The sequence below is a fragment of the Pristiophorus japonicus genome, chromosome 1 (assembly GCF_044704955.1).
Source record: "Pristiophorus japonicus isolate sPriJap1 chromosome 1, sPriJap1.hap1, whole genome shotgun sequence".
NCBI classification, from domain to species: Eukaryota; Metazoa; Chordata; class Chondrichthyes; family Pristiophoridae; genus Pristiophorus; species Pristiophorus japonicus.
Window position 1 is genome coordinate 230,953,147 of NC_091977.1, and position 16,734 is coordinate 230,969,880.

The 16,734-nt window shown below is 42.2% G+C and overlaps 1 protein-coding gene and 1 long non-coding RNA gene across 4 annotated transcripts in view; one reads left to right on the plus strand and one right to left on the minus strand.

Moving 5' to 3' along the window:
* The window catches only part of svep1 (sushi, von Willebrand factor type A, EGF and pentraxin domain containing 1), a 420,503-nt gene that overhangs the window by 104,755 nt on the left and 299,014 nt on the right, over positions 1–16,734 (minus strand). The window contains exons 40-41 of the mRNA XM_070887865.1: positions 9,311–9,466; positions 6,575–6,638 (exon numbers count right to left, since the gene is read on the minus strand). Coding sequence (XP_070743966.1) covers positions 6,575–6,638; positions 9,311–9,466 — 220 coding nt within the window. The remainder of the gene's footprint in view (positions 1–6,574; positions 6,639–9,310; positions 9,467–16,734) is intronic.
* Positions 1–16,734, plus strand: part of LOC139268983 (uncharacterized) — a 48,000-nt gene that overhangs the window by 30,572 nt on the left and 694 nt on the right. For 2 of the 3 annotated variants that reach the window (XR_011594141.1, XR_011594143.1), the window contains 2 exons: positions 323–460; positions 11,510–11,575. This is a non-coding gene — a long non-coding RNA (uncharacterized lncRNA). The remainder of the gene's footprint in view (positions 1–322; positions 461–11,509; positions 11,576–16,734) is intronic. The other variant, XR_011594142.1, reaches the window with a different exon arrangement.

Genomic DNA, 16,734 nt, shown 5'->3' on the forward strand with positions numbered 1-16,734 from the left:
TATTAAGTTCAATGAATCACGTTACTTCATGAGGCATCTCTGAGCTAGAAGGCCGTAGGTTCAAGCTCCAGATACTCAAGCACAAAACCCAGGCTGACACAGTGCAGTACTGAGGGAGCGTTGCAATGTCAGAGGTGCCATCTTTCAAAAGAGACGTTAAACTGAGGCTCTGTCTGTCTTCTCTGTGACAGAGCCTCAGTTTAACGTCTCATTTGAAGTTAAAAGATCCCATGGCACTATTTTGAAGGGAAGTTCTCCTGGGCAAGAGTGTTCAAAGCAAATGTAGTAAGTACAACATTTTTTAACGCCTCTATGATTCCAGCAGGGAATCGAGAAGACGGAGCGGGACGTCAGAGAGGCCTACAAGAGGCCAGCATCGAGTCGGGAGGCCCAGCAGGGAGTCGAGGAGGTGGAGCGGGATGTCGATGAGGCCTACAAGAGGTCCTGAACTTAAGGAAAGGTAACTTCGATGGTTTGAGGCGTCAATTGGCTAGAATAGACTGGCAAATGATACTTAAAGGGTTGACGGTGGATAGGCAATGGCAAACATTTAAAGATCACATGGATGAACTTTAGCAATTGTACATCCCTGTCTGGAGTAAAAATAAAATGGGGAAGGTGGCTCAACCGTGGCTAATAAGGGAAATTAGGGATAGTGTTAAATCCAAGGAAGAGGCAGAGAAATTGGCCAGAAAAAGCAATAAACCTGAGGACTGGGAGAAATTTCGAATTCAGCAGAGGAAGACAAAGGGTTTAATTAAGAGGGGGAAAATAGAGTACGAGAAGAAGCTTGCCGGGAGCATAAAAACTGATTGCAAAAGCTTCTATAGATATGTGAAGAGAAAAAGATTAGTGAAGACAAACATAGGTCCCTTGCAGTCAGATTCAGGTGAATTTATAATGGGGAACAAAGAAATGGCAGACCAATTGAACAAATACTTTGGTTCTGTCTTCACGAAGGAAGACACAAATAACTTTCCGGAAGTGCTAGGGGACCGAGGGTCTAGTGAGAAGGAGGAACTGAAGGATATCCTTATTAGGCGGGAAATTGTGTTAGCGAAATTGATGGGATTGAAGGCCAATAAATCCATGGGGCTTGATAGTCTGCATCCCAGAGTACTTAAGGAAGTGGCCCTAGAAATAGTGGATGCATTGGTGATCATTTTCCAACAGTCTATCGACTCTGGATCAGTTCCTATGGACTGGAGGGTAGCTAATGTAACACCACTTTTTAAAAAGGGAGGGAGCGAGAAAGCAGGTAATTATAGACCGGTTAGCCTGACATCAGTAGTGGCGAAAATGTTGGAATCAATTATTAAGGATGAAATAGCAACGCATTTGGAAAGCAGTGACAGGATCGGTCCAAGTCTGTATGGATTTATGAAGGGGAAATCATGCTTGACAAATCTTCTGGAATTTTTTGAGGATGTAACTAGTAGAGTGGACAGGGGAGAACCAGTGGATGTGGTGTATTTGGACTTTCAAAAGGCTTTTGACAAGGTCCCACACAAAAGATTGGTGTGCAAAATCAAAGCACATGGTATTGGGGATAATATACTGACGTGGATAGAGAACTGGTTGGCAGACAGGAAGCAGAGAGTCGAGATAAACAGGTCCTTTTCAGAATGACAGGCAATGATTACTGGAGAACCGCAGGGCTCAGTGCTGGGACCCCAGCTCTTAACAATATACATCAATGATTTTGATGAAGGAATTGAGTGTAATATCTCCAAGTTTGCAGATTACACTAAACTGGGTGGCGGTGTGAGCTGTGAGGGGGATGCTAAGAGGCTGCAGGGTGACTTGGACAGGTTAAGTGAGTGGGCAAATGCATGGCAGATGCAGTATAATGTGTATAAATGTGAGGTTATCCACTTTGGGGGCAAAAACACCAAGACAGTATATTATCTGAATGGCGGAAGATTAGGAAAATGGGAGGTGCAACGAGACCTGGGTGTCATGGTTCATCAGTCATTGAAAGTTGGCATACAGGTACAGCAGGCAGTGAAGAAGGAAAATGGTATGTTGGCCTTCATAGCTAGGGGATTTGAGTAAAGGAGCAGGGAGGTCTTACTGCAGTTATACAGGGCCTTGGTGAGGCCTCACCTGGAATATTGTGTTTAGTTTTGGTCTCCTAATCTGAGGAAGGACATTCTTGCTATTGAGGGAGTGCAGCGAAGGTTCACCAGACTGATTCCCAGGATGGCAGGACTGACATATGAGGAGAGACTGGATCAACTGAGCCTTTATACATTGGAGTTTAGAAGGATGAGAGGGGATCTCATCGAAACATGTAAGATTCTGACGGGATGGGACAGGTTAGATGCGGGTAGAATGTTCCCGATGTTGGGGAAGTCCAGAACCAGGGGACACAGTCTTAGGATAAGAGGTCGGCCATTTAGGACTGAGATGAGGAGAAACTTCTTCACTCAGAGAGTTGTTAACCTGTGGAATTCCCTGCCGCAGGGAGTTATTGATGCCAGTTCATTGGATATATTCAAGAGGGAGTTAGATATGGCCCTTACGGCTAAGGGGATCCAGGGGTATGGAGAGAAAGCAGGAAAGGGGTACTGAGGTGAATGATCAGCCATGATCTTATTGAATGGTGATGCAGGCTCGAAGGGTCGAATGGCCTACTCCTGCACCTATTTTCTATGTTTCTATGTTTTCTATGTTACTCCGAGATGTTGCATGCAGCAGCATCCAGGAGATTGATCGTTAATTCCTGGAGACTCTAGGACAATCCTGGAGGGTTGGAAACTCTGGAGGGGATGGTAGTGAACTTCAGCAGGAAGGTAGTGAGCAATATACAATGACGGTAAATTAATAGGGAACTGCACTATCAGTTGCAAAATCTGGACTATGGGTTTCTCACATCCTGCTTTACTTCCTGATTGTTCAATGCAATGGGTAAGATATGAATTGTCGTTCCTTGTTTTTGCCATTGTATATTCTGATTTTAACACAACTCTGGTGTATAATTACAACTAAAATGACAACATTTTGCTATTTTACTATTTTATTTATGTCGGGATTGCACAGAACCTCGGGAAAGAAATTGTTTTTTTTTTTGTAATGTCATTCAGTCCTAATTGTGCAAATATTTCATAGGCAATATATTTGTGGAATAAATATAGCTCAATGTGTTCCCTTTTAAACCATTTCAAGGTTGGTGTAAATTACTAGTGACAATTTCTAGTAGCTTCTAAAGGTAAAATAAGATTTCAAGTTCAAGTAAAACTGAAATATTAAATAGATAGGATTCTTGTAGGTTTAAGCAGAGAAAAACAAGCTAGCTAGCTTAGTTAATTGGCCAGCTAGTAAATACTGGTTCCCTAAACAGGTCAGTTTTGTGCAGATCTGCACGGAGTGCAGCAGCAGCAGCAGCTAGGAGTGCTTGGAGTGGCTTCAGGAGTGGTGCAGAAGGGAGGGATTCAAATTCCTGGGACATTGGAACCGGTTCTGGGGGAGGTGGGACCAGTACAAACCGGACGGTCTGCACCTGGGCAGGACCGGAACCAATGTCCTCGGGGGAGTGTTGGCTAGTGCAGTTGGGGAGAAGTTAAACGAATATGGCAGGGGGATGGGAACCTATGCAGGGAGACAGAGGGAAGTCGAATGGGGGTAGAAGCAAAAGATAGAAAGAAGAAAGGTAAAAGTGGAGGGCAGAGAAACCTAAGGCAAAAAGCAAAAAGGGCCATATTACAGCAAAATTCTAAAGGGGCGAAGTGTGTTCGAAAGACAAGCCTGAAGACTCTGTGCCTCAATGTGAGGAGTATTCGGAATAAGGAGGACGAATTAACTGCGTAGATAACAGTTAACGGGTATGATGTAATTGGCATCACGGAGACATGGCTCCAGGGTGACCAAGGCTGGGAACTCAACATCCAGGGGTATTTAACATTTAGGAAGGATAGACAGAAAGTAAAAGGAGGCGGGGTGGCATTGCTGGTTAAAGAGGAAATTAACGCAATAGTAAGGAAGGACATTAGCTTGGATGATGTGGAATCGGTATGGGTGGAGCTACGGAATACCAAGGGGCAGAAAACGCTAGTGGGAGTTGTGTACAGACCACCAAACACGAGTAGTAAGGTTGGGGACAGCATCAAACAAGAAATTAGGGTGTATGCAATAAAGTTACAGCAGTTATCATGGGTGACTTTAATCTACATATTGATTGGGCTAACCAAACTGGTAGCACTGCGGTAGAGGAGGATTCTCTGGAGTGTATTAGGGATGGTTTTCTAGACCAATATATCGAGGAACCAACTAGGGAGCTGGCCATCCTAGACTGGGTGATGTGTAATGAGAAAGGACTAATTAGCAATCTTGTTATGCGAGACCCCTTGGGGACCTGTGTATCATGGTTCATCAGTCATTGAAGTTTGGCATGCAGCTATAGCAGGCGGTGAAGAAGGCAAATGGCATGTTGGCCTTCATAGCTAGGGGATTTGAGTATAGGAGCAGGGAGGTCTTACTGCAGTTGTACAGAGCCTTGGTGAGGCCACACCTTGAATATTGTGTTCAGTTTTGGTCTCCTAATCTGAGGAAGGATGTTCTTGCTATTGAGGGAGTACAGCGAAGGTTCACCAGATTGATTCCCAGGATGGCAGGACTGACATATGAGGAGAGAGTGGATCAACTGGGCTTGTATTCACTGGAGTTTAGAAGAATGACAAGAGATCTCATCGAAACATTTAAATTCTGACTGGATTGGACAGGTTCGAGGCAGGAAGAATGTTTCCGTTGCTGGGGAGTTCCAGAACCGGGGTCACAGTCCAAGAATAAGGGGTAAGCCATTTAGGAGCGAGATGAGAAGAAACTTCTTCACTCAGAGAGTTAATTCTCTACTGCAGAAAGTTGTTGATGCCAGTTCGTTAGATATATTCAAAAGGGTGTTAGATATGGCCCTTACGGCCAACGGGATCAAGGGGTATGGAGAGAAAGCAGGAAAGGGGTACTGAGGTGAATGATCAGCCATGATCTTATTGAATGGCGGTGCAGGCTCGAAGGACCGAATAGCCTGCTCCTGCAGCTAATTTCTATGTTTCTATGTTATTTTTAGTTCCTAAAATTAAGTAGTAAATCTTTACATTTGAGAATGTCAACATTCTAAAAATCATATCATAAAACAATCAGTGTTGCAAATTTAGTTAATGTTTATAATGTGAAGGATAACCATAAATAAATAATGAAAATCGATTGATTCAGGATTCAGAATATTAATTGTCTATCCTGTTCTGACACAATTCCCATTTACATGCGGGAGCAGGGTTTCCGCCGTAGTTCTGTCTAAGTTACATATAACATAAGAACATAAGAAATAGGAGCAGGAATAGGCCATCCAGCTCTTCGAGCCTGCACTGCCATTCAATAAGATCACAGAATCATAGAATAGTACAGCACAGAAGGTGGTAATTCAGTCCAAGTCTGCGCCGGCTCTTTCGAAGATCAATCCAGTTAGTTCCGCTCCCTGCTCTTTTCCCATATCCCTGCAATTTGTTCCCCTTCAAGTATTTATCCAATTCCTTTTTGAAGGCTACTATTGAATCTGTATCCACCACCCTATTAGGGCAGTGCATTCCAACTTCTAACCACTCGTTGCATAAAAAGGTTTTTCCTCATGTCACCTCTGGTTCTTTTGCCAATCACCTTAAATCTGTGCTCGCTAGTTAGCGACCCTTCAGCCATTGGAAACAGTTGCTCTTTATTTACTCTATCTAAACACTTCATGATTTTAAACACCTCTATCAAATCTCCTGTTAGCCTTCTCTGCTCCAAGGAGAACAATTCCAGCTTCTCCAGTCTATCCACATAACTGTAATCACTCATCCCTGGAACCATTCTAGTATATCTTATCTGTACCCCCTCCAAAGCCTTCACGTGCTTCCTAAGGTGTGGTGCCCAGAATTGGACACAGTACTCCAGCTAGAGCCAAACTAATGTTTTACATAACTTATTGGCTTTTGTATTCAATGCCTCTATTTATAAAACCCAGGATTCCATATGCTTTATTTATTACTTTGTTAACCTGTCCTGCCACCTTCAAAGATTTGTGCGCTAGCACCCCTAGGTCTTGCACCCCCTTTAAAATTGTAACATTTAATATGTATGGTCTCCTCATTCTTCCTACCAAAATGTGTCACCTCACACCTCTCTGCGTTGAATTTCATGGCTGATCTTCTACTTCAACTTCAGCTTCCTGCCCTATCCCCAAATCCCTTGATTCCCTTAGTGTCCAAAAATCTATTGATCTTAGTTTTCATTATACTTAATGACTGGGATAGAGAATCCCAAAGATTCACAAAGCTCTGAGTGAAGAAATTTCTCCTCACCCCAGTCCTAAATGGTCTTATCCTAGACTATGTCCCCTAGTTCTAGATTCTCCGGCCAGGGGAAACAACCTCTAGCATTTAAATGCCGATTATATATCTTTACAATTCACTTCAGTGGTCGACTGATAAATTAAAATGACTGAGTCCAGTCAATCAGAATCAACATGTTCAGCCAGTGAAGGATAAACAACTAATATCCTGAGTCCTGAATCAATCGATTCCTGGCTGAAATAACTTACTCCTACAGGATGCTTCCATTCCGTTCCACGCTCCGTCCTCTTGGCAGAATCTCTCCGCATCGCCCTGCAACAGAAAAAAATAGCAATAACTGGAGAACAGAGTCACCTGGAAGCAGCAACGTGCATCTACCGAAGACTATTAGTAAAATTCCAGTTTTATGACAGTCGAATGGCAGTACGCTTAAATCCATCTGACCTAGTGGCCCGTGTGATCTCCTGGGCTGGTTTTGATCACCTGAGGAGGTGGGAGAGGAATTTTCCATAGTATTTTCCACATATTTTGGAATTCCCTTCATTAACCTCTCTGCCTCTCTACTTCTCTCTCCTTTAAGAAATTCCATAAAACCTACCAAACCTTTGGTCACCTGTCCTAATATCTCCTTATGTGGCTCAGTGTCAAATTTTGTTTAATGTGAAGCGCCTTGGGACATTTTACTACATTTAAGGCGCTGTATAAATACAGGTTGATGTTGTTGTTACATAGGATTACATAGGATAAACTGCGCAGAAATAGGACATTCGGCCCAACCAGTCCATGCTGGCATTTATGCTCCACTCGAGCCTCCTCCCATTTTTTTGTCATGTAACTCCATCAGCATTTACCTCTATTCCCTTCGCCCTCATATGTTTATTTAGCCTCCCATATACTATTCGCCCCAACCTATGGTAGGGAGTTCCACATTCTCACCACTCTCTGGATTAAGAATTTTCTTCTGAATTCCCGATTTGATTTCTCAGTGACTATCTTATATTGATGGCCTCTGGTTTTGCTCTTCCCCACAAATGGAAACACTGTCTCTGTGTCTACTCTATCAAAACCTTTCATAATTTTAAAGACCTCTATTCGATCACCCCTCAGCCTTCTCTTAAGAGATCCAGCTTGTTCATCCATTCCTGATAAGTATAAACTGGTATTATCCTTTCTTGCACCTTCTCCAGTGCCTCTATATCCTTTTTATAATATGGCGATCATAATTGTACACAGTATGTAACCAAGGTTCAATACAGGTTTAGCAAAACTTCTCTACTTTTCAATTTTATCTATCTAGAAATAAACCCTAGTGCTTGGTTTGTTTTTTTTGTCCTTATCTCTACTTTTAGTGATTTGTGTATTTGTACTGCCAGATCCCTTTGCTCTTCTATCCCATTTAGATTCTTATTTTCCAAGTAATACGTAACCTCCTTATTTGTCTTACTAAAATGTAATACCTCACATTTATCTGTGTTAAAATTCATTTGCCCATTATATGCCCATTTTGCAAGTTTATTAATGTCTTCTTGTAATTTGTTGCGGTCCTCCTCAGTATTGACTATCCCCCTCCCCCCCCAATTTGGTGTCAGGCGCAAATTTAGAAATTGTGTTTTTGATTCTGAAGTCTAAGTCGTTAATAGAAATTGTGAACATCAGTGGTCCCAAGACTGATCCTTGGTACACCACTATCCACCTTCTGCCACTGTGAAGAGCTACCCTTTACCCCTACTCTCTGCTTTCTGTCTTGAAGCCAAGCAGCTATCCAATCTACTACTTGTCCCCTGGCTCCACATTCATCTATTATGTGATACCTTATTGAAGGCCTTTTAAAAATCTAGATAAATTACATCTACTAGATTACCTTTGTTTATTCTCTGTTACCTCTTCAAATAATTCAATGAGTTTGGTCAAACAAGACTTTCCTTTTGAAATCCATGCTGAGTATGCATTATTATATTTTGGGTTTCTAGATGTTCTTCTATTTTTTTTCTTTAGTAGGGATTCCATTCTTTTTCCTACCACCGATGTTAAGCTGACTGGTCTATATTGCTGTTGTCCTGTATTTGTGAAAGGTCTTTTTTTGAGAGCTATACAAAGGTGTTCCAATGAGGAAGTGCTCTCAAATGGGTGCTTTGGGTGGTGCAGTCCTGCACTGATCAAAGGTTGAGCTCAGGTTTTCATCCCCTGTCCTGCACATGTAAATCTTTCGGTCTGACTCATGGCAGCCTGAAGCAGTGCTGGTGTGGGGAAGGGGGGTGGGGGAACAATTACTTCACCACAGAAAATAGATAAAAATGGGAGGATTCTCCTAATTTTTATGCACTTGATGGTGACTAGGTTCATGGCACCAGCGGTGGTGATGGAGGCTGGAAGACAGTGTCCCCACCTTACTGGTTAGAGTTGGTACAAGGCACAGAGAAACCCAAGTAAGTAGACAGCGAGAAAATTCTTCAGAAAGATTTGAACCTCTGCCAAAAAAAATTAGATCAAGTGTTTTTCTCCATTAGAGACTGAACTTCAACAACACACTACGGAGATAATTTTGACTTTGGGTGGTAGTGTATAGTGGGAGCGAGAGAATCGGCAGCCCGTTTTACGTCTCTCCGTTTTACATGTCCATTGAAGGCGAGGGAATCGGGTTAGGTGTAAAACGAGCTGCCGACTCATTACTTCCCATCACACACTATTGCTCAAAGTCAAAATTACCCCTTTCTTTCAGAGGTCAAGGTGTGCCAGAGTGTTATAATGAACAACCAAGTACAAGTAGGAAGATATATTTAAATGAGTGAGGACACAAATAGAAGTACAATATATAGACAGGAATCATTTTGTTACAAGAAAATACAAATATGTTCAGGGTTTACTCTGGCTTAAATTTGGGAAATGCAACAGGAACCCCAAGCTGGTAGTTATGTATACTACAGACCCACATTTTAACACACACGCATACCCACACATGATAAGATCACAACCTGAAGGGATACCTGTAACTCATAGCCGTAATCACACTGATAAGTCACACTGCCTTGGTATTCATAGCTGGTTCCTTGAATTGAGCCATGCGATGGAGGGAGTGGTTCCTCACAGGATACAGGAAAACATACAATGTCTGAAATTGGTGGATTCCAGAAACCATTCAGCTGAAACATCAAAAAGTAGATTATAGCAGTGATATATACAAAGCCCACATGAAGGACAGGTACATTAAAAAATGGGCCCTTTCTCCCAGAACTATTATATAGATGGTAGCGGTTACATTTGCAATCATTATGTTAACTGCACTATGCTCGTAAATTAAGTCTAAACATATTCATAATTATTGTCGTGTTTGTGTTCACATCAAGCAGTTGAAGATTCTGCAGCATCAAGTACCAGCAATTGATATATAGCATTGCCGGCAGCAGAGTAAAGCATCCCCTTGCTCATTGAGTGCGTCTTAAGTAACTTTAATCTCAGAAGAGTGGCCAGTACTCCACTCTTGGCGCCCTTTCTGAGTGAATTCATCAAAGTTATGCGAATCTAGTCTGAATTGCTAGGAGTTTAGTGCTATGGGCTCACACTCATTAGGAAACGTGGTGAGGCTGCCTGAACTCACTTGATGTATGACAGACAGAGAGACATAGAGAGACCTTTTACTCTCTCAGTCAGTCTAGACTGGATTCTAATCAAGCTCCCTAAATTCAACAGGCGCAGTGCTAATCTCCTAGGCCTGAATTATGCTCCTATACTGTTACTCACTACCAAACATTATTGTAGGTTTTTGTTCTCATGAAAGAAACTATTTTCAAATGGTATCACTAATTAACTATGGACCACCGCTGTTCACTTGCGTGTTAGTGACATTGTAAATGCTGTATCATGCCTCAATTATCGTAAAATGTAAGTATAGGAAAATATAATGCCTTCAATTCCACAGCTTCCAATTGACTGTGTACCATTTGAATTGATGTTGACTATCAAATTTATATAAGCCCTAAAACTAGGGGCCATAAATATAAGATTGCATAAACACCGGCATGGACCAGTTGGGCCAAATGGTCTGTTTCTGTGCTGTAAATTCTACGTAATTCTCTTGATGTTTTTACTTAGATTAATAAACAAAGGTATATCTATATGTGTCATTAACTATGTAGGGCTTTATTTAGTCTGTGTAACGCCTCTAGAAGGCCGTGCAATGCATTGACTTATTTATGCAAGTCATCTCATACAATGGTTTCCTATGATACATGCTGTGAATTATTAATATACCTTTAGCGTGTAATAAATAAACTATCCACCTGACTGTAAACAGATCAGGATTTCACTGCCAATAGCCAGGAAGCTGCAACACTATCTCTTCTTTCAATAGTATAGGTCTTGTCAAGGGCATTATAGTTTAAGGATCACTGTGCAAGTTAAAGCAAAAATGTTTTATGCAACATTTTATATCAAAGAATTTGATACCATCTCATTCCCTAACTCTGGATTATAAGATTGTCATCATGGTTGGGTTAACTCTGCATTGATATAAATCCAAGGGTATTGACAACTTTCAATCAATAGGGTTTTCTGATGAACTGAAAAAGTAAGGCGCTGTATAGTGTAGTACTGAGCCACACAGGCCAGTAACATCTCAGGTTCAATCCCTAATCTGTGCTTACTAAGAGGGTCTCAGCCTTGGTGATGATGAAGGCTCCACAATAGACCTCTGTGTCCCTGGACTAGGAGGAAAACATTGACCATGAGCACTAGCAACTCTCATGGAAGTGTCAATCCTTCCTACGTGTAGGATTACCAACTCTGGTTGGGTGTATTCCTGGAGGTTTCATTAAAGATCTCCCGCCTCCCCCTGCCCCGCTCCCCACGGCCCCGCCCCCTCCTCCCCCTGCCCCATATCCGCCTCCCCCTGCCCCACCCCTCCACTGCCCCGCCCCCACCTCCCCCTGCCCCTCCTCCCACTGCCCCAACCCCGGCCCTATGCTCCTACCATTTGTCTACCCAACACGTCCATCCTCATGGCACACTGTTTTCCCCTGGCCAATTGGAAAGCAAATAGACTCTTCATGACTGAATTAGATGATTCCTGACAGTCCAACAGCCATCTTTTCCCCTGGACTCATATTTTGATAACTAATAAAGAAAGATGTGCAAAGAAATGAAAAAAAAACACAACTTTTTGAACGCTCCTATGCTTTTTCTCGCAGCAGTGTCCTGGAGTTTAATCTTCAATTCCTGGAGACTCCTGGAGAGTTGGCAACCCTATATATGAGGTGAGATGGCAAGCATCATTGTCCGTGTGAGAGGTGGGGGGATGCAACATGGTTGTGCCTTACCCCAAGTGAAATCGACGAACACAGCACCAACCAGGAACTGCACCGGGGCCTTTCTGTTCTGAATGATTTTGTACCCATGGAACCTTTGCGGATGGCCAATGTGTATTCTCAGAACCAGGCCTCGTGTATTTAAAAAGTGGGCCTTGCATTTGTACCCAGTGCTTCACAGCAAGTGAATAACATAGAATCATAGAATAGTTACAGCATGGACGAAGGCTATTCGGCCCGTCGAGCCCATGCTGGCTCTCTGCAAGAGTACTTCAGCCAGTCCCACTCCCCCGCCCTTTCCCCGTAGCCCTGCAAATTCTTTTCCTTCAGGTAATTATCCAATTCCCTCTTGAAAGCAGTGATTGAGTCTGCCTCCACCACCCTTTCAGGCAGTGCATTCCAGATCCTAACCAGTCGCTGTGTAAAACAGTTTTTTCTTATGCCATCTTTGGTTCTTTTGCCAATCACCTTAAATCTGTGTCCTCTGGTTCTCAATCCTTCTGCCAATGGGAATAGTTTCTCTCTCTCTACTCTGTCCAGACCCCTCATGATTTTGAACACCTCTTTCAAAACTCCTCTCAACCTTCTCTTCTCCAAGGAGAACAACCCCAGCATCTCCATTCTATCCACGTAACTGAAATCCCTCATCCCTGGAACCATTCTCGTAAATCTTTTCTGCACCCTCTCTAAGGCCTTCACATTCTTCCTAAAGTGCGATACTAAAAATTGGATAGAGTAACCTGTTTAACTTGCATTTCAATCATAGAATCATAGAATCTTACAGCACAGAAGGAGGCCATTCATTCTGTCGTGCCTATGCCAGCTCTTTGAAAGAGCTATTCAATTAGTTCCACTCCTGCTCTTTTCCCACAGCCCTGCAAATGTTTCCTCTTCAGGTAGTTATCCAATTCCCCTTTTGAAAGTTATTATTGAATCTGCTTCCACCACCCTTTCAGGCCATGCAATCCAGATCATAAATAACGCGCTACCTAAAAACAATTCTTCTCATCTCCCCTCTGGCTCTTTTGACAATTACCATAAATAAGATGGTTTTTTTGTAATACAATTTTTTTTTAAGAGCATTGAATGCTGTAATGTCTGTGAGCTTGTAATGTTTATAGCTCCACACTGTGGATGTGGACGTATTGTGTACTGCAACTACAGAGTTAAAAATGAACAGAACCAGGTATGTTCTGGAAGCTTCCGACAGAGCTGCCTGCCATGTTAGAAAGCTGTGTGCGCTGTGCTCTGTGAATATATCACATCTGGCGGCGAGATGGGATTTTTCGGATGATTTAAAGCTAAAATTTTGTTGGTGAAGGATTCAGCCAGCCGACAGAGAGATGTTTGCAAGCTTCTGTCTTTGGAAGCTTCTGTCTTTGGAAAAAACTACAAAATCCGAGGTAAAATACAGCACATTGTGTGAACAGCTAGAAATTAAAATGGCAGCACCCGCAGGAGTAATGGGACATTTGGGTGAATATAGACACGACCAGGAATGGTTTAAAGTGTATGTGAATCGGCTAGAAATGTATTTTACTGCAAATAACACATAGTGGGGAGGAGAGACCAATTTCTTTTGCTTCACGCACTCTCAGTGCCAGTGAGAGTAATTATACGCAAATTGAAAGGAAAGCTTTGGCATTAATTTTTGGGGTCAAGAAGTTCCACAAATACTTGTATGGTCGTAAGTTTACCATCGTTACAGACCATAAGCCTCTAACAGCAATCCTCCATCCAAAGTCCCCAGTTTCAACATTAGCTGCAGCCCGAATGCAGAGATGGGCTTTGATTTTGTCAGCATATACATATGATATTGAATACAGACGATCAGCTGATCACAGTAATGCTGATCAATGTCAAGATTGTTTTCCCCATCACAAGTTACACCGTATAGGGAAGAAGTATTTTATTTTTCATACATTGATGAACTGCCAGTCACAGCTGAAGAGATTGGTAGAGCAACCAAACGTGACCCAGTGATGTCAAAGGTGTATGATTATATTGTAAATGGATGGCCAAACTATGTAACAGACAAAGATATTCATCCATTCTTCATTCATAGGAATGAATTATCAGTCGATAAAAATTGTATCATGGGGGGTGCAAGAGTGGTTATACCAAATAAATTCAAGTCAAAATTATTAGGAGACCTCCATGACCAGCACCTGGGAATGTGCTTGACCAAGAGTTTTGCACGCAGTTATTTATGGTGGCCAGGTCTTGATAAAGATATAGAGTACATCGTGAGTCAGTGTACAACATGTCAATCGGTAAGCAAGCAACCACCACCAGTACCATTACAGCCATGGAAATGGCCTTCCAGGGTGTGGCAAAGGCTACATATTGATTTTGCTGAGCTAGAAGGACAACAATTGTTCATTGTGATTTATAGCCATTCAAAGTGGGTTGAGGTATTCCCAATGTGGAAAATAACAACAAGTAAAACATTGGACATTTTCCGAAGATTATTTTCTTCATTTGACCTCCCAGAAGAAATTTTTCGGATAATGGACCACAATTTCGTTCAGAAGAATTTGCACAGTTCACGAGCAAAAATGGGGTGAAACATACCAAGGTTCCACCATATCACCCTGCTTCAAATGGTGCAGCAGAGTGCACTGTACAAGTTGTAAAACGTGCCCTCATAAAACAAATGTTAGATCCAAATCCAAGGAAACGACAATTGTCATTGGATCACAAATTGGCTAATTTTCTAATTACATATCGTAATACTTCTCATACACTACTAGTAGAACATCAGCAGAATTGTTTCTCAAAAGACAGCCAAGAACCAGATTCTCGTTGTTAAAACCAAATTTAGCACAGTCCGTAGAAGAGACACAATTAAGACAGAAAGAGAATCATGATAGAGGTAGAGTAAAAGAGAGAAGTGTGAAATTAAACCAGAAGGTGAGAGTGAAGAACCATCACCATAAATGGTTAAAGTGGTTACTAGAAAGAGTGGTGAAGATATGTGGTCCTTGCACATATTTGGTCAAGATGTTTGATAATGGACAGGTTAAGTTTGTTCATATTGATCAGATTTTACCTACAGACATGGAAGGAGTTGAAGGTGGGAATGATTCAATTATTTCTGACTCATCAGATAGTTTTGATACACCAGTAGCATATTCTACATCCAGTCTACTGGAAACAAATTCAAGAGAAAATCATAATGTAAGTCCGAGTCTGAGTCAGGAAAACAAAGAGCCTGAAGTTAGAGTGAGTTCAAATGAAAATCAAGGAAATTCTGTGGAGGAAACATTCCTCAGGATGAGCCTCGAATGAGTTTAGATTCGACACCATGTTTGGAAGGTTCTGTTCGAGAGCGAAGGTATCTTCTTCAAAACAGAAAACAAGTGGTTAAGTTAAATTTGTAAATATGGAAAAAAAAAGTCTATATCCTATGTTATGTATAAACATGCAAGTTATGTATGATGTTTGTTATAATAACTTCTTCTTTAAGGAGGGAGAAATGTAATGTCTGTGAGCTTGTAATGTTTGTAGTTTTATACTGTGGATATGGACGTATTGTGTTCTGCAACTACAGAGTTAATAATTAACAGAACCAGGCATGTTCCGGAAGCTTCTGACAGAACTGTCTGCCATGTTAGAAAGCTGTGTGTTCTGTGCTCTGTGAATATGTCACAAATGGGAACAATTCAGAGAAGAAGATTAAGGAACATGCACTGGTTCACAGAAATTCCCCACCTCCCAATATATGAGTGGAACTCCAAGGCCTAGAAATTCGTTTAGGCCAGTCTTCAAGCACTAAATGGGAGCGGGATCGATCTCTGCACATGAAAATGGAGGCCCATAGAGCATGAGAAATTGGTCCTCATTTAAAATAATCGCAATGAGCTACCAGCACCTATTGTGCCTCCACAGGCATTTTTCGACATTCCCCCTGTGTAGAAATTGCAGCTTTTGTGATGATGCATTGGTCCTACCTAGGGTTGTCAACCTTCCAGGATTGCCCTCGAGTCTCAATTGTTTCTTAGTTATAAAAATATTGGAGATTGGGTGGGGTGTGGAAGGGGGAAGCTGTTTGATTGGCTGAGACGATTGGAGGCAGGAGATCATGTGATGAAACCTCCAGGAATACGTCCAACCAGAGTTGCCGATCCTAATGCTATCAGATGCTAAATCTGCTTACAAAATTGTTTCTAAAGCTATGTGAGCTAATTTGTGTAGTTACCTTGAGACAGATGAGAACAACATATAGATATATATATATATCAAGGAATTAATTACATGTTCATCCTAGGTTACTATGATCAGGTCTAATGCTGCACATGACCTTCCTGATATCAACAGTCAAGAGATCATTACTTTTTTTCCACAGTCGAATCCCCAAACAGCCTGGAGCCATGAAAATGGTGCACGAATTGCAAGGTAGCTCAGTCCCGTCAGCAAAAATAAGTGTGCGGTTTGCAACTATTGTCTGATACGGGAGCCAAGTTGGCGGAGTGGGCAAGGTCGCCCAGCCAAAGCCAGCAGTGGGAGGCCCGCACTATTTCCGAGTGCTGGCTTCAGTTGAACACCACTGACCAGCTGCACGGGCCGAACAGCCGTTGATGCCCGCTAAAGCTTGCCCGTTGTGGGAGAGCAAGAACTCGACCAGCTCCCATGCTAATTTGGCTGATAAATTGGGCTTGTGCAAGGTAGGTTGGGGGAGGGGGGTGGGAAGTTGATCCCAGAAAGGGTCGAGCACGTTTCAACAGTGACCTGCAGTATCTTTGTGGAGCAAGGAACAGCTGTTTGTTTCTTGAGTAGCACAGCTTCTCTTTAAGAACTACTGGTTGGGTCACTCACTATCTGGCACTAAAATGAAATAGTACAGACGGATAATATATAACATGGCCAATTTGATACCATCTTTAAATACCAGATTGGAATCAATGTTCAGTAAATTTGCTGGCACCTCAGCCCCTGCCGCTAGCTTGCCGCGACTCAGTGGGTAGCACTTTCGCCTCTGAGTCAGAAATTTATGGATTCAAGTTCCACTCCAGGGACTTGAGCACATAATCTAGGCTGACAGTTCAATATGGTGCTGAGGGCGTGCTGCACTGTCGGAAATGCTGTTTTTCAGAAGAGACGCGAAA